At 42.1% G+C, this 25,919-nt stretch overlaps 1 protein-coding gene across 5 annotated transcripts in view; it reads right to left on the minus strand.

Moving 5' to 3' along the window:
- Positions 1-25,919, minus strand: part of Uri1 (URI1 prefoldin like chaperone) — a 55,232-nt gene that overhangs the window by 24,102 nt on the left and 5,211 nt on the right. For 2 of the 5 annotated variants that reach the window (XM_074058125.1, XM_020151803.2), the window contains exon 2: positions 9,341-9,375. The exons of 1 other annotated variant lie outside the window; for it this stretch is intronic. In XM_074058125.1, the coding sequence (XP_073914226.1) occupies positions 9,341-9,375 (35 nt within the window). Of the gene's footprint in view, positions 1-9,340; positions 9,376-9,473; positions 9,494-15,060; positions 15,080-25,919 lie in introns of those variants that run through there. 2 more of the 5 variants (XM_074058129.1, XM_074058127.1) reach the window with 2 other exon arrangements.

Raw genomic sequence — 25,919 nt, forward strand, 5'->3', positions numbered from 1 at the left:
GAAGGATCGAGCAGAGGTAACACCAGACATAACGTCAGTATTTCAAATCTAGTATGTCCAGCTTTAAGCTTATCAATAACTCTCTAGAACAGAAATGTGACACACATGAAAGCAGTTTATGGCTGGAGTTGCTATTTCTGAATTGTGAATTACTTTCTAAAAAGAGCAAGAGTAAGGGGACAATCATTCAGAATGCAGCCATGAGATTTCCCAGAGGGGAAGCCAGCAGGAGGCAGGTGGCATCTCAGGAAGACACTACAGCCTGAGGAGCTCGCTGTCTGAAGGCCACTCTAGTCAAAACGCCCTGGCCCGCTAATCAGAATGTGCTGAGTAGCTGCTGTGACACAGGGCTTGCGTGGCCCCACTGAAGGTCACAGAGCCAACACACTGAGAACTAACGTCAAGCGCTATAAGCAGGGGCTTTACTTGTACCAAAATTTGAACTCTCTTCTACTTTATTACTTGGAAACATAACTGACTTTTGCTTATGGTAGTCATATTAAAATACAGTAGTCAAAAGTGGTAATTCTTCAAGTAAATGTTTTCCATAGAAAACAAAGCCCAGCTGCAGTTGGGACCAGCCTGTTTCTACTGCTTGTTGGGCCTCCTCAGCCTTAACCTTTGAACTGTGAACTCACACCTGACACCCACATGCAACACTTGAGGAAAATGAGAACTAAGGCGCAGAGCGCCCTTTACAGCCTCCCCATGACTCAAGAGCCGCAGAGATGAAGGCCACAGCCACAACCTCAGCTTAAAGGACTAAGAGCAGCGCAGAGCCTCTGATAAACTACACAGGTATGGAGAGCAAGCTAACAGGTGTGCACAGAATCTGAAGGTGAAATGCACTGATGCACACAGCTGACTGTAACTGCATCACAAAAGGGATTACTGGGTGAGAAATGGGTAATATATAACCAATGTTCACCCAGACAAGTCTCTCAACTTTTCTATATGTTTCAAGATTTTCATAACAGAGTGTTTCAAAGGGGAGTGGAATAAGGATTCACATTTTCAACCCTTCTCTTACAAACATCTTTGGAAAGAGAAAGAAAAAAATTCTACATTCTTTGTTTTAGACAAGCGATAAGGACGCATCTCAGTGATTAAGTGACAAAAAAGGGAGCTCAGACATATGCATCTGGTTGCAACAAGATTTTGCTAATTTCACTTTAAAGAAGGAAGGTGGACAGATGTGGCAGAAAATGGACACTAAATGAATCTCCCACTATTCTTCCCTTTCACTAACATACTGAACATAAAGCAGGAACTACCTTGAGATGCTTACAGAAAAAAAGGGAAAAGTTTTTGGTGTCAATATCTGAGTTAATCTGGAGCAAAGAGTTAATTTTTTTAAGAAATGATGACACTCACAGATTCTGAAATGTCTGTGAGTCGTACATGTCCATTGCAACCCTAGAAATTCCTAGGAAGTGCCCAGGAAAGTTTGTTTCAATTCAATTCTCCACCTGTTTACTAAGCACCAACTCTTCAACAAAGCCTCAGGCCACAGGCCGCAGGCTCAGCCCTCACAGGCAGCATGCCTGCCTTTTCACAACAGGCACAATGCTTACTGAAGATACACTGGCTTGGAGCATCCCTAAGTCATCACCTCTATCATGTAATATTATAATATCATATAATATATATATAATATATGATATATATTTGTTGTTGTTTACTGAGGTTTTTAATTCAGGGCCTCACACTTGCTAAGCAGGTGCTCTACCAGTTAAGCCACACCCCCAGCACTTTTTGGCTTTAGTTATCTTTCAGGTAGGGTCTAAAGTTTTTGCCCAGCCCTGGCCTCAATCCTCCCACTCCTACCCATGCCTCCATGTAGCTGGGACAAAAAGCATACATATTACGCTTGGCTCGCTGATTGAGATGGGGGTCTCGCCAACTTTTTGCCCAGGGTGCCCTTCAATTGTGATCCTCCCAAGTAGTTGGGATTACAGACATGAACCACTGCACCCAGTGAAAAAAAACGTATTACTAAAAGGATTCACACTACTATGCTTTCTACAATTTGGTGGGAAGGAATACTCCCATTATAAACCTAAATGTATTTGTATGGAACCAACAGCACTGGTTTACCTAAATGGGTCATGGCAGAATTACTTAGTAAATTCAGTCAAATGAGAGGGCTGATGGGCAGCACAAAACTCAGGCTGCAAGGTTTGATGCTTTCTGAGTTATCAGAAAAACCCGACTACAAGTACCCAACAACAAAAGGAAAGACTGGCCAAGCAGGGAAGTCAGCTGAACAAAAGTTACTCAGAGAGACAGTGCAGCTAACAGCAGGCTGCATCTCCCCAGTCTCTCTGTCAACAACAAGGTGACAGAGTTCAAGGCTCACTGTGCCATTGGGAGGGTCTGCATAAGGTTCTCTCTGAAGCAACCTCCCCTCACAAGTATGACTAAAGTTTTGCCTGTTCGTCCACTTACAACTAGTATCTTGTTCTCAGAATAAAATGAGATGTGAATTCAAAGTAAAAAAGCTTAAAATTACATGGAAACACACTGGAGTGACGCTGACAGAAATAGCCCAAACTGCCTAGCTCAGTAACTTTAAGTGATGAGTTTGGAGGTGATTTTTATTTTCCTAGTTCCCTACAACTGATACATATTCCTGTTAGAAGTCAAAAGAGGAAGAAAATGTCTGCCTAAGCCTTGGCCATGGGTGCCAGTTTGTACTTGACCCTCACAGCTATGCCACCTCAATTCTGGCTTTGACTTTATTCCTTCTGAATAAATGTTCTGAATGTTTGCTTGGAGAAGTGACCATGGCTCCCTAGAGAGGAAAGGGACTCAATTTTCTACATAGCTCCAATACAAGTGCCTGTCAAGATGCTTACAGTGAAAAATGGCAACACTGGCTCTGAACTCACCCAACATTCAAAATCCTCAAAATTATCTTTAACTCAATTGACTTAAAAAATTTAAAAAGTAAAATGAGGAGACCCTCAGCAACCTAGTCTGAAGTTGGCTAAAATGAGCTGCAGGAATATGTCCATCTGTGCACAGCGCCCTTGCCCAACACTACAAGTGTCTGTAAAGCAGCACCGGGATCCCTGTGGGCCTTTCTTGCGACACTTGCTCCTTCATCCTCGTCTCTGTGCAAGTTCACTGCCACGTTGCTCTTAGTGTTACTGCATGTTGCACTTTTTATTTTTAAAAAGGGAATGGAAAATGAAACACCTCAAACTACAAATAGTGTAGAACTCAGATCTAATAAGGTTAAGAAAAAATGGAAACTCATACAGCTGTGCCACAAGCACCACTCCTTCCCTGACTTCCAATGACAGCCCAGAAACCTGTGAAGCAAACAGACTCCTAGAGGCTGGGAGAGAAGTGCCTATGTCACACATCACAGACCACATACGAGAGCATCGGCACGGTATGGATTCAGGGTCCTGCTACGGGCAGGTCAGCAGTCGTTTCCAGAAACACATGAAGTACTGAACAAGCTTGCTTGCTTTCAACAATGCAGAAAGACTTGGGGCCTCCTGCAAGTAATAACTGAATTACGCTTTAAAAATCATCACCTCTGTGAAAAGAGGGAAAGAAGAAAACCATTCACAGTTTGACCTTAGTGGTGCAAATATCATGCGGAATTAAGAAGTCAAAGAAATAAAATAAAACCTTTTTTTTAAAAGGGAGAAATTTAGCTTCTCTTTAGAATTATGAATAAATTTACCTTTATTCTTTCTTTCAACCTTTCTATAATTAAGCACATACACACTTCATACTCAGAATAAAAATTTTAAAACCTAATTAAAAAATTTTTAGTCATCCTTGAAACATTCAATTTGAAGTACTGGGCTTGGTGTACACCTGTAATTCCAGCTTCTGGGGAGAAAGAGATAGGAGAACCATGACCTGAGGCTGCTCAGGCCCTGGAAAAAGCACTAGACCCTATCTGAAAAACAGTTAAAGCAAAAAGGACTGGGGGTGTGGCTCAAGTGGTAGCACACCTGCTAGCAAGAGCCAGACCCTAAGTTCAAACCCCAGTATTACCAAAAATTTTTTTTTAAATCAGCTTAAACTTTTTTTTTAACATCCTGATTTGTTTAGAAAGATCACACAAAAGTTCCAAAACTTACTTAGCTCCAAAACCATGTACTAAAACATCACAGAACTTAAAAATTGTAGGACCGTGCAATGACAGAAGGGGGTTTATATCCAAGACTGCTTCCATCCCTCAAAGAGGACTATCTGCAACAACTGCCACCTCAACAAAAGTCTGGGAAATCAGCAGGGACTTTGAAAATTGCTCTCCACTTCAGTCAAGAGGAGAAAAAAAGAAAATGAGGAAAAGGCCTAAACGGAAGGCTTATACAGAACTTTGACCAGAAACTGTGTTGTCAATAAAATCAGGATTGTGAAAAAGTTTCCAAATTTACCTCACATTAAAGAATGAAGCCAGGGCTGGTGGAGTGGCTCAAGTGGTAGAGCACCTGCCTAGCAAGCATGAGGCCCTGAGTTCAAATGTCAGTACCCCAATAATAAATGAGACTCCATGTTCCTTTAAAAAAAAAATGAAGTCATCATCTTGCATAAGTAGTTTTTAGCATTCTGAAAGTCTGAAGATCAATATTCCAGGGGATGCAAATTAAAAATTTCCTACAGTCTATGAAGTCACCTAGGGAAAGTACTGTTCCAGGAGTTCACGAGAAATGCACTGACTGTTGGCTGAGGCCGAGTTCAAACCCAGGTGCCACCAGGAAAAGAAATACATTGACTGTTTTGATGAAATATTAGGTGCTTGGGGGAGAGGGGGATTCTGTCAACACCACGAAGATAGAACAATTATACACACCTTCTTCCTACGAAGAAAGAGGAATTCCAAAAAGAGCAAAGCAAAAAACTTTACCTGTGGTGTTAACTACTCAGGAGGTGTGTTGCTTAGCTGTTTGTCCCACTAAATACTTTGACTATAAAATATAAAAGAAACTAGTTATTCTTCCCAATTAGACAAAAAAAAAAAAGGGAGGGAAGGAAGGAAATGAAAGAGGGAATGACGGAAAGGAAGGAAGGAGGGAAGGAAGAAAGAAAAGGAGGGGGAGGGAGAAAGGGAGGGAAGGAAGGAGTTGATATTTTTCTGTTGGTACTTTCATCGAGTTTCAGAAACCCTCTGTCAAAACCCCCACATTGAAGTCTTTCTGAACTTTTTATGTCTAAATTTAAAGCTGCTCTTTCCAAAACTAAACACTTTTCCTATTATCATTTAAGTCTTGCTTCCTGTCACTTCACAGGTATCTTCACTACTGAAAACCTTTTTGAGATGATTTACAAGAAGCCAGGCATTTTTACGGCTCACATACACACAACTTATGATCACAAGCAAAGGCCAACAGCAGATGATGAAACTTCGTGTGGGATCTAGGTAACAGAAGTCACCTGTGTGTATTAAAACCACTCACAAATGCTTTGCCCTCCTCCCACAGGTGAAGTCACCACCCCACCCCACCCCCAGCCTGGGCTGACTTGGTGAGCAGCTTTGACCCCTCACTGTGGCCTTGCAGCCTCCATTCTTGCTGCCTTGCAACATGTGGCATGGTGATGCCCAAAACAGAGTCTCAGCTTCAGCCCCACAGGCCACAGACATGACCCAAGCCCACAACGGACAGAATGGGGGCAGGATCAAGAGAAGGCACAGGTGAGAGGCTCAGCACACACCCTTCATGACCAGGCACAGGGAATGGCTGTGGCCAAGCCACCGGGGCTTTAATGGAGAGCAAAAAAATAATGGCTATGTCATCCTACCAAGGATGTATTTTGAGTTGGACAACCATACTCTCAGAGAGGTGGCCATTATTTAAGAAGCAAAAATGAATACCATTCTGTACTTAGGAACCCTAAAAGACATGTGACACATAAAATTTACATGAGTAAAGCTAATAACTGAGGACAGCCTTCACCCTTCAGGATGATATGGACAGTGTGCAGCCTGACTGCATTCCTGTGCAGAAGGATGAAACACACACACACACACACACACACACACACACACACACACACACACACACACACACACACACACACACCCCTCTCTCTCTGCATACACAAAGAATTTCTACAAAGACTTAAACACAGCTGCTCCCAGATAAGGCAATTGAGAACTGAGGATCAGACCAGTGTAGGAAAAAACAGTACATCATTTCCACCCTGTGTGCCTCTTAAACACAATCCCAAACAAAATTTCTATCTAGGACTGGAGAGAGGCTCGAGTTCAATCCCCAGTACCTTAAGGAAAACAGATAGATAGATCGATCCTAAAAAGCTCCAATGGACAGTCTTTTGATGCCTTAAAGACACATTTCCCAATGGCATATGAATGGAATTCATTTCCAAATAACTGGAGGTGGGGTGGATGGCAGGATGGGAAGTTAAAATGGAAGCCTGAACTGATGGGCATAAGGCTCATTATGCCACTCTGTCACCTTTTCTTTAAACTTCTTCCCAATAAAAAGTTATTTTAAGACTTTAATGTAAACCTGCAACAAAAAGTCCCAGAAAGCCAACTCTCTGTCAAGATAATGGCATGAATGCAAAATATTCATGAATGTTTCCATTTTCTTTCCGTTTTCATCTGATAATTACAACTTTCAAAAAAGATGTGTGAGTGCAGATACGTGGGAGCCCAGCTGGGTGTTCTCATGACATCACTACAGCCCTGTGTGTTACGTCATATCACGGCTGCACAGGAAGAAAGATGTGATGATCAGCATCACTGCCTGGGTCACAAAGTCTCTACATGACAGGGTTCAAGGGTAGTCCTGTGACTCCCATGCCACTCTCTGAGGAAGAGTCAAAAAGATAAAAAATTTATAAATAATCTGCACAGAGAATAACTAGCTGCTAGGGGACAAGTGAGCTGCATACTCATATTTTAATGAGAAAATACTGTGTAGATTTTATGTCATCTAATTTCTTGAGTTAAGTAAAAAGATATTCTAAAGAAATAGGCTATATTCAAAAATAGTTTAAGTCAGGCACTTAAGATGCCTATAATCCTAGGTACTCAGGAGGCAGAGATCAGGAGGATCACGGTTCAAAGTCAGCCCAGGTAAATAGTTCATGAGACCCTATCTCAAAAAAATCCAACACAAAACAGGGCTGTTGGCGTGACTAGTGGTGTAGGCCCTGAGTTCAAACCCCCACACTACAAAAAACAAACAAACAAAAAGTTCAACTCTTTCATTGAGTTGAAAGCTGCTGTTAAGCAGCTATGAAGCAGTGCTACCCAAACCCCATGCATCAGGCTCAGATATTCCTTTTAATCTGTTAGTAACTAAACAAATGCTATGAATTTCTTCGTTCGCCACAGGTCTGGGATTTGAGTTAGACTTTTGAAAGAGGTATTTATTCTGGGCACGCCCTGTAGTCCCAGACCATTTTTGCTCCACATTTTCTACAAATACTTTTACATCCTGTCCTACATGTTTTTTAAAATATAATCTCGTGGTAGGAGCTGAGTTCTTGTTTGAGGAGTTAAGAGAATGTATCACGGAACAAGAACTCCACAATCCCTCAAACAGCAAGCTCCTGGCTGTCAGAACAGAGACTTTGGACACAGGAGGGCTGTGGGTTCCCCGGCAATGCAGAAAAGCATGCAGATTCTCATCAAAAGTCAAACAGGAAAGTCAGCTCAGCTTCCCACACTGCATAGAGACCATTCAGGGAAAAGAAAATTCCAACTAGAAAAGATTATTTAATGTACACAAAGTGGCTGATCTTCTGTAAGACATGGTGCAGGATTTGGGACTCTGGAACTAAGGTTGAGGGTACATGTCCCCTGTCTGTCACGCACAGAGTAACTGTAAACCCCACTCACTTCCTCAGCTATTTGTCATGTGCCTATCTTGTACCATGCACAGGAAGAAGGGCTGTGCTAACAGGATAAAAACATGCCTGTTATCCTCAGAGCTCTAGGGTAAGCTTTACCAAACCAACCAGAAGCAAGTTGTCTCTCATACATCTGTACAAACCAGTAGCTACTCTGAGATAACACACCCTCATCTAATTTCCTGAACTCCTCACCAAAACTAAACAGACTCAAGTCTACATTAATAAAACCTCTGGCATCACTTTGGCCAAACTTGCAGGAGGAAAACCTTGGCCAGGTCTGGCATTTCTGGTTTTGACCTGAACTGTATGCACAGTGAAAGGCAGCCGGTCCGTTTGGAGTGTTGACAGACTCACCACTACTGGATGCAATTACAGCACTGCGTTTGTGGAAAGTTAATGAAGTCCTGACTTTGTATTTATCAGTGGCTATTATTAGTCTTAGATGGTTTTCTTCGAGCCAATGGTAAAATTTAATGAGATGCTGCGCACAGATCACCCCGATTCCCACTCTTATCCACTGCTTGCAGCCTATGTGCATTTCATCCAAAAACACTTGATATACACTAACTATAAATTATTTCTGAGATCTCTCAGGCATAAAGAAAAGGCCTCTTGAAATAAATTTAAAATATTATATGCTTGGTGGTGTATAACCGAGGGTTAATCTCACCACAGAAGGGCAGTTCCCCTGATTTCCCAATAACCCTGCAAACAACAATCAAGACAGCGCCTGGTGTTCTCTCAGTCAAGTCTTCGTATACACAGCACGGATGTTCAGTAATTTGATATCTGCAAGAGCTACACCTCATGACAACTCCTAATATAAGATTTTTATTCACCGTTAAACTGAGCATTTTCCTCAGAAGAAATACAACGGGAAAGCGTGTTGTTTACCAAGCACAGCCCTATTAACTACGGATTAGCACACCCAAACAGATAGGCTTTCTTTGTCCGTAAAAAGAGTACAGGCCATAAGGCAAGCTCTAAAATGTAGGAAATTAATTAGACTTTTCAAACTTTGGGGAAATGTCTGTACATAAGTCCATCATTATTTTAAAACAACTGATCCCAATTATTTTTCTATACAAATGTAAGAAATTGTGCCTGAACAGAGCTCTACAGACAGGTCAAAAAACATCTTCAGTTCAGAATGATGTTAATATCATTCAAACTTTAGAAAAAGGAAAAAAAGGCAATTAGAATAAACACAAACAGTGACACAATTCAGGAAAATCTACGAGTGTAACTCACAAAAGGGTAAAAGAAAATAAATTAGTATCAAAGGCTTTCAAAATGGAGATTATGAAAAGAATTCAATTACTGAGCTCTCACCCTCTCCCTCTCCCTCTTTCTCTGTCTCTGTCTCTCTGTCTCTCTCTCTCACACACACACACACACACACACGCATGCACACACCACCACTGTCCACATACAAGCAGGTGACCCATCAGTACTGCAAAGCATAACAAAGCCGTCGTCCACTCACCAGTGCTGGATTCTCTCCTGGCAGTTAGTGACCACCTGTCATGAAAACAGATAACTACTCATGAAAACCAGGGCAACGCACAGACCACAGCAGCAGTGTATCAGAAAACCACAACAGTGGCTTTGAAACTTACGGCATTGCATCGGGGTACATTTTTATTTGTCAAATGCAGAGATGTGAATGTTAGTTCTTAAGCAGCATACTTTATCATAGCCCCTAACACAGGCTGATAACTGCAGGACAAATTACAGCTTCCAATGCACACTTTGGTACAAAACCCACTTCATGACTATTAGGTGACATATGATACAAGATAACTAGTACTTTGTACAATCTACAGACCTGTTTTCAATGTTACATATTTTGCAGAATACGCAAATGTTATAAATAACAAGAAACCAATGTGACATCCACATTTCATCAGTTAAAAAAAATTGACAGTAGTGAAAATATTTTATTTTGTCAGTGTATCTCCAAATGTTTTCCCCTGTAATTTGTATTCTGATGTATTAAAAATGAGCTCAGTGGTATTTTTCTCCCACATTTTCAAGAAGAAATACTTGGGATAAAGAGGTGCTCTGAACAGCTCATTTTCCCCAGTGAGTTATGATGAAACTCTAAGCACTTCACAGGCAGTTGAAACTACGTCGATAATACTAAAACAATGGAATTAAGCACAAAAGCTGTTTGTTTTCCTTTGAGATATTTCAGCAGATTCTCAAAATGCTGGAAAGCAAGTAAGAGCACTAATCAGTGTAGGAAAATGCAATTTAAAAAGTAGCACTGTTTTTAGTAGAAATCTTGAAGTTAATACTGTTGTCCAGATTGCTAATCACTGATCTTCAGATCACGCATTAGTAGAAACTGAAATAGCACTGCACAATGCCACAGCACCATTTTAGAGACAGCGGCTAGGGGGGAGTCAGACGCCAGGCCTGAGCTCTGATTGGACTTGTGTGCTGCTCCAGTTCACTGCTCCAAATACCAGCATTGTCTTGTCCATGCTCCACGGTTCACCCCAAAATCAAAGTGTTTTTGAACCTGTCACTAAATTCCTCTATTTTAACATTTAAATCCTGAAATAAATGTCCTCCTTTGAGACATTTTAAATGCTGGGGCAGTAATCCTGTTCCAAAACACACGCTGTAATCAGATACCCAGCCATAGCACATATTAACCCAGTATAAAAAGTCTGCTTCAGAACGACAAGCTGGATGTGTCAGTCACACAGCACCCTTCACAACAGTGGTAACATCTAACAGAGCGCTGACTACATCGGGACGACTGAAACCACATCAATCCACTTGGCCGTTCCTGATTTGGCAGTAATTATAAAATAGGCAAACAGAATTAAATGTAAATTGAAAAAATCTTCATGCAGTCCTGCTTATAAAGTTCCTACTTAACACCCCCATTAAAAGATGAGACCCCCAAAACACACAGGATGCCTGTGTTTCCAAGCATGAAGTGAGCCAAAAGCACAGAAAGAGAGGCCTGAGAAGCCTAGGAGCAGGCTGCTCATTAACCTCTACACGACGATCCCTTCCGAGCTGCATATTAACTAGTTACAGATTCATAATCACTTACGTTATTTAAAGGACCGTCAATGAAATTTTCTAGGCTATATCCATTAGTGACGATGTGAAAGGTTAGAGAAGATAGTCTACGTAATGTTTCCAGGAAGTCTTTCTAATTAGTAAATATGTAAATTTGGCACATAAGCTTTTTATGTCACTGGTCGGACGGCATGTGTTCCCACAGTCACCCCCAGTTCTCCTTTTTTCTCGCCATGCTCCCCCTGCTCCCCACCCCTTTTCTTTTCCAACAGCCTCCCGAGGAGCAGACGAAATTCAAGGATCAACCAACAACAAAAGTCCACTGTGCAAGTTGCAAGAGGATTTTCACCACCAGAATACTGTTCCACGGAAAGTCTCCAGTGCCACAGTTGAGACCTCAGAGAGCCTGGACAAAGGCAGCTAGAAGCAACATTTTAGACCTCGGAGCCAAGGAGGTAAAAGAGGCAGGTGTGAGCACACACGGAATGCCTTCCGATGGCCTGTTCCTGCTATCTGCGTCTGCATCACTGGTGGACCACGTGCTTTCAAACATGTGAACCCAAGCAGTTCTATTTATATTTTGGGATGTTTTTAACTGCCAAGGAAAATTTTAGAAGAGAGAGAATCGTATGATTCACAGATAAATAAATGTACCTGGGTTTAAAAACAAAGAAAATTATTTTTCTGTGACATTAACCCTGAATAATCTTTCTTCTGTCAGGGAACTCGGATTAATTTCTTTGAATATTATAAACGAAGGGCCTATAAGACAGTGAGCCTAGCTCTATAAACAACTCCTGGGGAATAACAGTGTGTTGTCACTCTCACTGACGTGAGAGCTGTGCAGGAGCAGTACTAGACTTGTCTTGTTTTTAAAGATAAATCTGTCAAAATTTGCAAATTTTGCACCTCAAAAAATTTATTGTGCTATTCATTTTTATTTTTAGAATACTGGCTACTAGGCTTGTACTATTAAAATAACTGACCTATGAATTCTTCAATGTAAATAACCGTATTATAGCCAAGAATTTATAAATAAAACACTAATAAACTAGATTACTGAGGAGTAGTAGGAGCAGTTAAGCCCACAGTAAAGAAAAGACTGTGACCTGATCTAGACTGTTTAAGATACAGACTGGACTAGCATTAACAAGTACTGGGGAATACTCCAAAGTCATGCTACATCTGCTCTATGACTCAAAAGATGCATCATACTGGTGTGACATGTGCCGAGATGTCACATGACAAAAAACAAGCTCTAAATGCTTCAGATCATTATTAAAGGAAGGAAAGCTGTGTTCCAAGATGAAGTCACTTGTCCAAATCAGTTTCAGAAGCAGGTCTGCAATCCCACAGTCCTCGATCTCTTGCTCTACAGGGCCTCCAGCCACCCTGTGACTTGCTGGGTCACAGAGGAACAGCAGCTGTTGACATCTGCAGGTTTCCTGTGTAAGACTGACTGCCCCTGCTGTTCCTGCTCCCCAGCCTCCTCAGCACAACACTCATACGAACCAGATCTTACCAAGAGTAAAGGCCAGTCAGCCTAAATTTACTGACAGAAATTCTAATTTTTTTCCTATGCCTCACACCACTCCTACCCTTCCAGATCAAACGACCAAGTGTGAACAACGAAGTCCCAAGCACTGTATGCACATGTGCATGTGCTTAGGGGCCACTGTCACATCAAGACACTCTGACAACGGAAGTGGTTATTTGCCCTGGATGACAGCTGCACAGTCCATCCAACAACCCCTGTATACCAGTGTACAGGCAACACATTCTGCCATCCAGGGTTACAGCTATACTTGATAAATTGTAAGGTCACCAGGTTATATGGAAATGGTGATAGTACTCCCTTCACTGTTTCTTCTTAGGAGTTGCTTTTTAACAATTATTCCATAAAGGAATGAATGGACAGTTCAACAAGCAATCAGAGCTCCAGGACTCGAATTTGTATTTGTGCTATTTATTTTGGTGACAGACCACAAGGGGGCACCGACCTAAGAGTTTGTAGTCTAAATACAGCAAGCACCACATGAAAGGAGATAAACAGGAGGACATCTGTGCTTCTCTCCAACTGCCTTTCTTCACTTCTAGACCTCCTGCCATGCTGCAGCTCCAGACTCTCCCTGAGTTCGCTAGCTAACGTACAAAGTCACAGTTCGAGGAATGTCTAATTCTCCAGCCACTTCTCAGGCTGGACTGTAGCCTCATCACAGCTTCAAAGCCTTGACTCCAAAGCTGCTGCGGAAAGGGAAAGGAAGGCATCAGGGAAGCCACAGCCAGTCACCTATAGCACCAAGACATGGAGACTGTCAACGTGTGTGCGTGTGTCTGTGTCTGTTTTGCTGGTGTCTGAACTCAGGGCCTTTACCACAAGGAGCCATGCCTCCAAACCCTTTAGCTGAAAGGTCTCATGTTTTTGCCTGAGGCAAGCTCTGGACCTCCATCCTCCTAAGGCCTGCTTAGGACCACAGGCACACACCACCATGGCTGGTTTACTGGTTGGGTTGGGGTAGCACTAACTTTTTGCTCAGGCTGACCTCAAACCTCGCTTCTCCCAATCTTCACTTTCCAAGTAGTGGGGATTACAGGTTCAAGCCACCAGCCTGGCCTAAGATTGTCAGCTCTTACACAGAGATATAAAACTGCACTCACACCGAAGTGTGCTTCCAACAAAATTGACAAAAACTGTAAGTCTTGCTGGGTGTGTGGCCACACTTATAATCCAAGCATACAGGAAGCTGAACCAGGAAATCGAGAGTTAGAAGCCAGGCTGGACTACACAGTGAGACCTGTCTCAAAAAAACAAAACAAAATGAATTACAAATCTTTTCACTTAAGCCTTGTTTTGTTTTGTTTGGCAGTACTCGGTCTTGAACTCAGGGCCTACACCTTGAGCCACTCCATCAGCCCTTTTTTGTGATGGGTTATTTGGAGATAGGGTCTCACAAACTATTTACCCAGTCTGGCTTCAAACTGCAATCCTCCTGATGTCTGCCTCCTGAGTAGCTAGGATTACAGCCAGGAGCCACTAGTGCCCAGCTTCACAAAAGCTCTTTTGCAAAGAAAGAAGGCAGTGACTATAGATCCCTAATGATGAAGAAAATGTTAACAAGCTGGGGGTAAACTGCAGTAAATTTTGGGTGCTACTGTGCTGCTATCTCAACTTTAAGCAGGTTTATGTTTCCAATGTGCTGAAAAGCAAAACTACTACCAAAAGTACATCCACTTATATAAAGCTGCTTCTCAAAGCACTTAAATGCTACTTCAGACTTCAACTAGGATATGACTAGAATGGTAGCTTTAATCCTTACTTCATGTGCCAGCCCATTTTCTCTGGGCTTCTAGGGTGCTCTCAATCCCAACCTGGTCTCGATCTACATAAATACTGGACTATGTCTCATGCGCACTGGGAGTGTACATCTCTTTGCCTTCTGTGTTTTCCCTACAAAGTAGTCATTTCTCTTTCTGTATTTACTACTCACAAGCCCACAGTTTTTGCCTACTGAAAAAAGTTAGGACTCAGTGACATTTCTGAGACTAAAGAGACTGGCAGGTGTCTGGGATCACTTGACTTAGTATCCAGGAAACTCTGGCTGGCTGAGAGCCGCAGGTGGGGGCCATGTCCACTTTATTCGACAGCACTCACCTGCCACACGGGCAGTGTGCAACAAGTCCTTTGAATTAAGCGTAGTGCTACCAGCACACGGTGAAGGGATGAACATCTCCGGAGCAGAGCTCTGTCAGTTTAGAACCTGATGCTACATGGTACACATATCATAAGCTATGGAACGCCCCCATGTCAACTATAACATCTGCAATCACATAAGCATTCAACTGGAGCAAAAGCCTCACTCAAGCAGGTCCAATCAGCTGTCAACATGACCTCATACAACCTGAAAAGGGCTTTGTTGTTGGAAGTTGCAGAGAAGAGACTAGGAGTGTCCTCATCCTTTGACCAGAGACATCAATCACTTCCTGTCCAACCACATACCTCCTAGAAACACAATACTACTCTCACCAAACAGACAAAGCCCCCCCATTTCTACATCTGCAGCCCCCAGAGGGAGGACAGTACCTGCTGCTAGCTGAGCCAACCTCATTCACCCTGGCCATGAAGATTGAGTGACCAGAAGAGACGGTAAGAGTGCACAAACTTACCAAGCCACCTAGACAGCCATGGCACGCAATAGTGACGTAAATTCCAAGGAACAGAGTCACATGCGCAGATCTGCCCTGCAAACAAATCTGACTTCTTATGGTGCCTTCTTTCTGAAGGTCCTCCGGAGAGTGTCTGTGGTTTGCACCCAGCAAGGTGAGCCTCTCACGGAGATGAGGACATCATGCCTGTGAAGGACTCAGGGAAAAACTCATTAAAGAGGACATACAATAGTAGGAAAATGGTAAATACAAATAGAAACAAATGAGAGAAATTAAAGCAATCTTTGAAATACCATTCAGCATGAATTAAAAGAGCAAGTTTTCATTCTAGAGAGACATCACTGCCAGTCAGACTAGAAAAATTAGGTAGCTGTGCAAGTTCAAAACCCCTGAGAACTGGAAATGCCAGAAGAACACAAAACTCCTCTCTAGGCAGCCAAAGGCTGTGAAAGCACCTGGAGGCCAGGACAAAAGGCGTAAAGCAGAGAGAGAGGGCCTGGAACAATGAGCCGACCAAGGGAAGATGCGTGTTCTCAGGCAGATCTGCACACAGCCAAGCACCTGAGAGCCCTCGTGGGCTCTGAGCAGACGTCATGGCAGAAGACAGCCAGCCTGCGCTGGCTGATAAGGGTGTGGTAGCAAGGTGGAAGACACAGCGGTCTTCTAAGCACAGAGGTAGATTCCCTCCAATGACAAGTCAAATTCTGACACTATACTGGCCAAAAAGAAGAGTTCAGGATGGAACAAAAATGAGTTCAGAAGCCTCCAAGAAAGGATGCTCTGGTGAGCAAAAGCATGCTCTCAAGCAAGAGTCCCAAGGAACCAGGAGTAGCCCGCCTCCTGCTCCAGGAGCCAGCTCGCCTTCACTCCATTCAGTACCAGTGCTAGTACCATTCAAGTACTGCAGACCTAAGGTGGCCTGACCAACTCACACTCCACCTCGCAGGCAGGAGCTAAGCCTCTTGAAGACAAGGTGTCGCCTTCCTGAGCATCTACCAATCCCAGCATCTAATCCAAAATTATTAGGCTCATGTGGCTAAATACCAAAAGAACATAAGGAAAGAAAGCAACAGAACACAGAGTCAAACATACATGCAATCTAGACACTGAGCTAGCAAGCTCCATGGTTAATATGTTCAAGAAAATGGAGGGTGGAGAGACTTATGACAAGATAGCAAACTTTACTGGAAATCCGTATGAACAAACCAACATTTCTGAACTTGAAGCAAGGTCAACAGAAAATTTAATTTGGAAAATATCCAAATTAAAGTGCAGAGACTTAAAAATAAAAAAATGGAAAATCACAAAAGACCTGTAAGAAACACGTGCAGTATGTACAGAAAAGTAGGTCAAAGCAGAACCACAGTGAGGTACCACTTCATACTCATTAGGATAGTCATTATAAAAACAAAAGAAGAGTATGGCAGTCCCCATCTATAATCCCAGCACTGGAGGAGAGGAGCAAGGCAGGAGGGTGGACAGTTAGAGGCCAGCCTGGGCTACACAGAGAGACCCTGTCTATAAATAAATAAGTTAAATAAATAACAGAAATAGCAAGTAATAAATATTGTCGAGTATGCAGACCCCTTGCGAATTGCTGCTGGAAGGTAAAACGAGAGCCACTGTACAAAACAGTGTGGCTGTTCCTCAAATATTAAACACAGAATTCCAAGTGTACTCAAAAGAGCTGAACGCACTCCATGGTGATGGCAGCGCTGTTCAGAGAGTCAAAAGGTGGAGACAACCAACAATGGAAGAAAGTCCGAAGCAGAGGTACGATCCGTAACACCTCTGTTTACAGCACAATGAAATGTTATTTTATGAACCTTGAAGACATTATGGAAGTGAAATAAGCCAGTCACAAATGGGCAAATACTTTGTGATCTAATATGTGAGGCCCCTAGACCAACCAAATCCAGAGAGAGAGAAGCAGCAGAGTGGTGTCGGTCAAGGGACAAGAAAGGAAACACAGGGAGTTATTATAATACAGGGGTTTAGTTTTGTGAGATGAAAAAAGTTCTGGAGACAGCTGGCAGTTATAGATGTTCAGTAAGATGAACATTACTAATGCTACTGAACTGCGCACTTACATGCTTCAAATTTTTCATTATGTATATATTATTGTAATTTAAAACAAAATGTCAAATAGAAAGGTGATAAAATTAAATATTATACATAATTGACTAAATACTCTAAAAGAAAAACATTTCAATTGAATATTAAAACCGCAACTATATGCTCTTTATATAAGACATACTTTGGGGCTGGTGTAGTGGCTCAAGTGGAAGAGTGTCTGCCAAGCAAGTGTGAGGGGCTGAGTTCAAACCCCAGTACCACCACCAAAAAAAAAAAAAAAAAGACATACTTTGCATACTTTGAGCAATAATAAATTGAAGTGCAAAGATAAAACTAATAGACCATGGGGGAATAAATAAATAAATAAATAAATAAACTGGTACATATTAATATCCAATTAAGGAGATTTATAGTTAAGAAAATATCCCTAGAGATAAAAAAAATTTTCAAAATGGTAATAGGTCAATTGGCCAGGAAATCATTGCAACCCTAAATTTGAATACAGTGAATAACACAGTTTTAAAACTATTGTGGAGATTTTGGTACACATCTCTTGATAACTGAGAGAATCAGCCAATAAAATACTAACATGGATATAAAATACTTGAACACATTCAGTATGTTGAGCAAACATACTGAACTGAACTGCAAAATTAACATTTTTTCTTTAAAACAAGAATGGAACATTTACCAAGAAAAAGACCATTTACTGGGCTATCAGGCTAGACTTAAACTTCAATTATGTGCCTATGTGTCCTCTGACTACATAAAACGAAACATGGTATCAATGTCAGGAAGTACAGATACACTCAACTTCTGTGAATTAAGGAACACACATATAAATACCTCATGGGTGGGTCAGCAAATTACAACAGAAATTACAAAATATTTCTGACTGACAATGAAGAGGACATGCAAGCTAGGGGTATAAGGCAATGATTAGAGAAAAAAACAACTCAAAATGCATATAAGAAAAAACTAAGTATCAGTGACCTAGGCTTTATCTTAAAAGACTAGAAAAAAATTACAAAGGGAAATTTGAAAACGGGAAAAAAATTAAGAGGCAGAAATCAAAGAAGTAGAAAGCAGACTTTCAAAAAAGAAAAAAAAAAATCAACAAAGCCAAAAACTGGTCCTTGAAAAAGGTTGAAAAACTCCTAAGACGACAAATCAAGGGGAAATAAATCCTACAAGTTACAAACCACAGCAATTAAAAAAGAAGACACCACTACTAAGCCCACAGTTATTAAAAATAAAAGGGGATATTATGAATAACTGAAGACTAATAAAATTTAAAACGTTTATATTTAAAAAAAAAAAAAAAAGAAGAAGATTCCTTGAAAATCACATTTCCCAAACTGGCAAACTAGAAACCAAAAATCTGAATAGTTCTCTAACAAAGAAATTGAGTCTGTAATTTTAGATCTCCCAACAAAATCTCCAAGAAATATACTAGGCCCAGACCACTTCACTGATGAATTCTTCCCAACGCTACTATCAATAGTATAAAATGTGTATGAAATCTACAAAACTGGGTGTTGTTTTTGAAGCCTGCACAGCCCTGAAACCAACACCTAACATAGCACAGTCACAAGGAAAGAGCACAACCAACCAAGCAGTGTCCCGCACAGGCCACAGCAACACAACACCTTCATGGAATATTAGCAAACTTAACCTGACCATGTAAAATCAAACACATCACAAGCACGTGTGTTTACTCCAAGAACACAATGGTGTTTTAAGACTTTGAAGAATCAAAACAGGGCTGGAGATGTGGCTCAAGTGGCAGGGCATCTGCGTAGCAAACGCAAAGCTCAGAGTTCAAACCCCAGTACTACTCCCCTCAAAAAAGAATCAAAATAATTCACTGTACCTGAATAAACAGAAAAGGCACTTGAGAAAATACAGCACCCATTCATGATAAAATCAGCCAGGTACCATTTGCAATGGACCCTCTAGCACTGCCCTGGTTTGGGAAGCACACTAGCACACTCTACTACAGGCTCTCGCTCATGCGATAAAGCAAAACCGCAAAACAAAACCACAGAAGTGCCATTATCCACACACATCCTACACATACCTACACATATACTTTCAGAATATACAGATAAGCAATTAGAACACAAGCAAATGTAATCAGATATTTATATAAAAAGCATGTATCTATCCAACAGCAAAAAAAAACTGAGGAGCAAATAAACTAAAAGTGTAATAAAAATAATAAATATGAGGAATAAATCTGTATGAAGACAATACACTTTAAAATCTAACAATGAGAAAACGTCTACAATAATTAAATGAGTGACAAGAGAACCATGCTGAAAGAAACCAAAGAAGAGCTACAAAACAGGAACAACCTTTGGCTCTCCCTGCTGTAGTTGGCTGAGTGTAAAAAGTCCCCCAAAGGCCGGGGTATTGAGGCTTTGTCTCCAACGTGGTATTCTTTCTCTCTGCCACCCCCACTATGAGATAAACAGCCTCTTCTGCCCCAAGATACTGCCATTTTGTGCTATGCCATGTCACCACAGACCCAAAGCAACCTTTTTTCTGGAAGTGGATTTCTCTTAGGTACTTTGTTACAGTTAGGGAAAGCTATCTGACAAGTTAAAAGATACACACTTTTAAGATACATTAATGAAACCAGCAGAAAGATTGAAATGTCAACAGGGACCAGGAATCCATTTTAAAATTTCATAACATAAACTCTGAAATAAAAAATACAAAAATTACAACTAAAAATTCAACAAAAGGGGCTGGCAGACTGGCTCAAGTGGTAGAGCACCAGCCTAGCAAGCATGAGGCCCTGGGTTCAAACCCCAGTACTGCAAAAACAACAACAACAAAAATTCAGTAAATTATTTTAACAGATTCCAGTGAATTACTGAACAGGAATATAAATCAATAGAAAACATCCAACTGGCATACAGAGCAAAAGGAAGACAGAAAATTCAGAAGAGAAAAAGAAAATACACAGTGCCACTACCCAAGGCACATTCAGCATATCAAAGCAGGAGAAAAACAGTGACACAAAACCAACATTTGCAGAGTAGATAAGAATTTTCTAAACTAACAAAGACATCAAATCACAAATTCAAGAAGCTACATACTCAAAGCAGGCTGCCAAATACAAAGAAACGCATCCTGTACATCCCAAACAAAAAAGGGAAACCCTGCAAACCAAAAAGGAAGAGAAAGACCCAAAAGCAAATGAAGAATGAAACTGTTCTCAACATTACAGGACAGGTACATTGAGGATAAAGACTGAGTCACCCAAGAAAAGCTGCCCAACAGGTGACCACTTGGCAGGAGCAGAGGGCAAGCAGGAGTGTGCGGGAGGACGACAGCCAAAGGTGGAGAGTCCAGACATTCTCAATGTAGGGTGAGGACGATGAGCAGGAAAGCTGTCAGGGAGCAGAGTCTAAAGGAAGCAGAGGCCAGGCAGAGCCACAAGTGCGAAAATGCTGTCAGTGAGGAGATGGAGTTCGTGCTGGCTGCAGAGACCAGATGAAGGCAGAAAAGAGGAGCAAGGGCTAGGAAGGGGACAAGTGTACACTGCACTGGCTTTCCCTGAGAACACCAAGCTCCAAGGGCAGTAATAAGTGTGGATCCAGGACAGAGCCTGGCACATAACTCAGCTGTCTGTCCTCCTCTAGAAACAACACCCACTTCTTTGGAGTAACTGCAATGGTATATAATTCATGAAATCAAGGAACCAAAGGAGGAGGAGCAATGGCAGTTCCTAAGTTAAATGGGAATTTCTGCTACACTGTATTAGGATCCCTCTCTGGGGAAAAAACAGCATTTCAACAGAAACACACTGAGAGCATTCTGCCTCCAAAAAGCTTGCTGTTATGTTAATGTACAACAAGTCAGAGGGAGAGCCACGGGCTTCATCTAAGTATAGTGCAGGGCAACCAAAGGACTGTGTGGGCCGGAGGACAGATAAAAATGTCATCATTCAACATGCAAATGTTTTATAAATCCATAAAACAAAATTAAGTCAAAGATAAAAAAGCAAACCTAAAATGGAATAAAGAAACTGTATATTAGCCAGGTGCTGGTGGCTCACGCCTGTAATCCTAGCTACTCAGGAGGAAGAGATCAGGAGAATCACGGTTTGAAGCCAGCCAGGGCAAATAGTTCCGAAGACCTTATCTCGGAAAAAAAAAAATCCATCACAAAAAAGGGCTGGTGGAGTGGCTCAAGCAGTAGAGTGCCTGCCTAGCAAGCTTGAGGCCCTGAGTTCAAATCCTAGCACCATCAAAAAAATGCACATGTACCTGCACAGAAAAAATTAATTCAAGTAACTTTTGAGATCACACATTCACCCCAAAGGAGTTAAATCTGTACAAGTGAAGGGAAGTTTAAAGACACAGAGCTGCTACTTCCTGGGCTTGCTACCTGCAGGAAGCCATTCCAGGACAAAACAAGTGAGCGAACAAAGAAGCCGCTGAGGGGCAAGGGCCCACCATAGAAAGGAGGCCTCCTGCCTGGGCTGGGGAGCTGAGGAACTGCAGCAATGCCCTGACTTCAGATCACCAGAGCACAGCATCAGAGCCCTCCGAGCCCAACGGCAGTCATTGGTTTCCTCATCGAGTAGTCTGAGCTTTGTGCAAGGAGTAATATTTTACATCCTTTATTCTTCTTGGAGGTCTTCCAAAGAATAAAAAAGAAATGGCAGTAAGAGAAAAAGGAATAAAAGTCATTTTATTGTTGCAATTAGCATGTGAGCAAAGTGAATCTCTGTGAGTCCAGCACAGACAAGGATGCTAACTGCTATGGCTGGAGCACAGTCTGTCAGGACAGTGTCTGTGCTGGGCGCTGATTCCCCAGAGTGGAGGTGAGCAAAGAAAAGAGGCAGCGGGGCCCAGTGGACAGTGCTGAGGCATGGGTTCCACCCTCACAGATGGCTTCATGCTGGCTTGGCTTGTAAGAGGAGGGTGCTAGCAGGCATAGCATTTTGGTATGACCAAAACACAGAAAGGGACTTCATGAAAATCCAAAGCATCTGTGCTCAAAGGACACATCAAGAAGCCAAAGAGGACCTACAGAAGGGAGGAGGTGCTTGCAGATCACATCAGACTTTAATATCTACACAGGTAAGAGTTCCCGAAGCTCAAGAACGAAGTGGGAAAGCAATTTAAAGAGGGAAAGCACTTCAGCAGAATGTCACAATGTCTAAAAATGACAAAGGCACAGGAGGAGGTGCCCAGTGTCCTGCTCATTTGGGAAAGGGACTCTGGAGACTCCATGAGACTACCAAAAAGGTGGAAAGTGAGCTCAGGCAGCATATGAACAAACAAACGTCCTCTGCACTATGGTGGGATCAAGAACTGCAGCCCTGGTGGAGTTCACAGTTCCTAAAATGGTGAGCACAGTCTCTCTACTCCAGGTGATACAGACTCCAAGAACTGAAAATGGGGGCTCACAGCAGCACACTCACCACAGCCAACAGGTGGAGACAACCCAAATCTTCCTCGAAGGATGAAGAGGCACAGAATGTGCCATGCACATACAATGGAATATTATTCAGTCACTAAAAGGAATGAGTTCAAATGTATGCTATGACATGAATGAACCCAGAAACCACTGCGCAAGTGAAATAAGGCAGAGGCCTGAGGACACACCGACAAACATGACTCCACTTACGTGTTCACAGAAAGTTCCTGAGAATTACTAGGGAAGGGGGCAGGGAGATTGGGTTTCTGTTTACAGTGATGAAACAGTTTTGGAAACAATGATGATGGTTACATAAGTGGATGTAACCGATGTCACTAAGCGTACATTAAAAATGGTTAAGATGGGCTGGGATGCAGCTCAGTGGTGGAGTATTTGCCTAGCGTATAAGACCCTGACTTCCATCTCCAGCACTGAAAAAAAATTAAAATGGCAAGTTTTTTTTACCACAATAAATAAAATTAAACTGCTAGAGTAAAAGTGTCTAAATGCAGTTTCTTTTTCTACTGCAACAAGTTTTTAAGCTTTGGGAGGTCAGAGGTCAGGGGAAAACACCCCAGCAACAGGTTTTGACAGCAAGGCTTGTGGGAGGTTTTCCCAAGTCTGTGATGCGAGCATGAGAAGAAGTGTTGGGCAAAGGTCAACTACCTGCATGCGGGAGGGGAAAAGTAAGCTAATGAGCACCACTCGGGTAAGACAAGAAGATGGAACATAATCCAGGTAACTATTCACAAGGATGGGCTGCACCAGGCACCTGGCAAAGGCCTTCCAAAACAGCCAACAGCAACGTTCTAAACCTCTTAGGATTTCTGTGCACCAAAATCTACCTAATACAAAGAGGGCTGCTATGTTTAAATTCTTTTCCACTTCTGGATAAGATCATTTTTCACTACCCTTATTTTCACTTTTCTCACCCACTGGACCTGGATGATCCTGGGTAATGAGCTCAGCACTCCCTTGCCCAGCCCCTCATAAGGCCTGGATACACTCAGACCCCAACAGTAGCTGACACCATGGGTGCACACCTCAGTTTATAGTGATTCTCACTGGAAAAAGCCAGGGCTCTCTGAAGACACAGGGGCAGGGGGACAACAGAGTTGACTTAGGGCACCATGTGCTAAAAGCCAGGAAGTGCAAAGGATGGTGGGACAAGTGAAAAAAGCACATGACTGAGCCAGCAGAAGGGGCTCCTAGGACACGTGTGGGAGATCACAACATAAAAAGGAGCGCTGGGAGCACAGGCAGGAGCTACATAACACACCAAACTGAACACACCAAACTGAACACACCGAACCGAGACAGACAGGTGTATACAAAAGCTCATCATGACACTAAAGGTGGGTGGGAGGGCCTGCCACAAGACTTTTTTTTTTTTTTTTGGTGGTGGGGGTTTGAACTCAGGCACCGTTATTTGCTAAGCAGGTGCTCTACCCTAGCTACCCCACAGTTCTTTTATGCTTTAGTTATTTTTGGAGAGGATCTGACTAACTTTTGGGGCCAGTCTTGAACCATGATCCTCCTACCTAGGTCTCCTGTCTAGATAGGATTACAAGCATGCACCACTATGCCCAGGCCAAAAGGGCTCCTTTTCAGAAAAATGCCAGCCAGGCCGGATACTGGAGGCTCACACCTGTAATCCTAGCTACTCAGGAGACAGAGATCAGGAGGATCACGGTTCAAAGCCAGCCAGGGCAAATAGTTCTTGAGATGCTATCTCAAAAATACCTATCACAAAAATAAAAGAACTCAAGAGTTCAAACCCCAGTACCACAAAAAAAAAAAAAAAAAAAAAAAAAGCAGCCAGTAAATACTGCTGGTTAGAAAATCACTAGCCAGCAACAATCACTCGTGGGAAAGGCTGTAAGGATCAGGACACTCAGTACCAGTACTCACTCCTTACTCAGGCAAGGCGCCTGTATGGTAGTGGCTGGCAACCCCAATAGAGCCTAAAATAACACCATGTGATGCAATGAGATGTCATCCTCACCCACGGAGGACTGTTGTCAAAATGTGCAACTTGGATTCTTCGTGTCCGTATTCATTTGATATCACCAACTTCTGGGACACTTATGAGAAAACTGACCTAATCTCTTCAAACACGTTAATCACATAGACAAAAGATGAAAGGAGACAAAGATAACAAAGTCAAATGCAACAGCCTCTAACTAGATTTGGGGTTGAAAAGAAAGCTGAAAAGGACAATTTTAGAAAAATCCATGGGAATTTTAATTTGTTAGCTGTCAATGTGAATTTCTTGGGTGTGAAAAAATATATGATTAATTATACAAGAAGACCCTTGCTGTAAAATGACATGTGTGTAAGTACTAAGAATACACTAATATCTGCAATTTGTTTTCACCAGGACAAAAAGGACTAGAGAGAAGGAAAGGAAAACAAAGTGTATCGTCACACTATTCTTTCAGATCTTCTGTTGCTGCGGAATTTTTTTTAACAACAAACAGTGGTAGTTTAAGAGGAAAAGACTGAGAAAACTGGGACTCAATAGCTGGAGATGAAGGTAAGTTGTGCAGTGAAGAGACCTGCACCCCACTGCAGCGCTGGGAGGAAGCACAAATCACAGCCCCACCTCCAGCATAGGTTCAGGCTCTGCGCTCCTGCACTTGAAGCCCATTCTTACTTCTCACACAATGAAGGTGGGCTTTCTCCTCCCCTTTCCCCCAAAATACAACACTGAAACCAAAGGTCTCTTTTCTCCAGCTTAGGACCACCTGATACCAAGTGTGCCCTGATAACAGCAAATTGCTCTCAAAGAATGAATTGCTTACAAGCAGGAATTCTGAAAACTAAACTGCCTACAACATGAAATGTACATCAGGCTACAAAAGAGGACATATTCCTACAACTTAAAAATGGGAGAAGAAAAGAACTTCAACATCAGGAAAATCAAATTACTCTTTTCAATAAATTGTTCATAATTACTCAATTTAAAAGAAATCATTTTCTATATACAATTCAATACCCATTCCTGAAAACTCCTGGCAAACTAAGAATGTAAGGGAATTCCTTTATCTGATGGAAAGTAAATATTAACACCTCAGTGGCCATCACACTGATGGTAAGTTGATGCAAGTTTGCAACATCCACCCCCACACTCCCACTCGGTCTTGCACTGGAGATCCTGGCCAGACCAAAGGTGAGCCAAAGAAGAAACCACAGCTAGGACGAAAGGCAACTAAAGTCACATGACTAAGAGTGGACAAACAAGCCACTAAGAGTCAAGAAATAAGCCAGCACAGCTGCCTGGTTATGACGAAGATGACATCGAGTGGCGGATTCAATAAATGGCAATGGGCAAGTAACTGCCC

The sequence above is a fragment of the Castor canadensis genome, chromosome 16 (genome assembly GCF_047511655.1).
Source record: "Castor canadensis chromosome 16, mCasCan1.hap1v2, whole genome shotgun sequence".
NCBI lineage: Eukaryota > Metazoa > Chordata > Mammalia > Rodentia > Castoridae > Castor > Castor canadensis.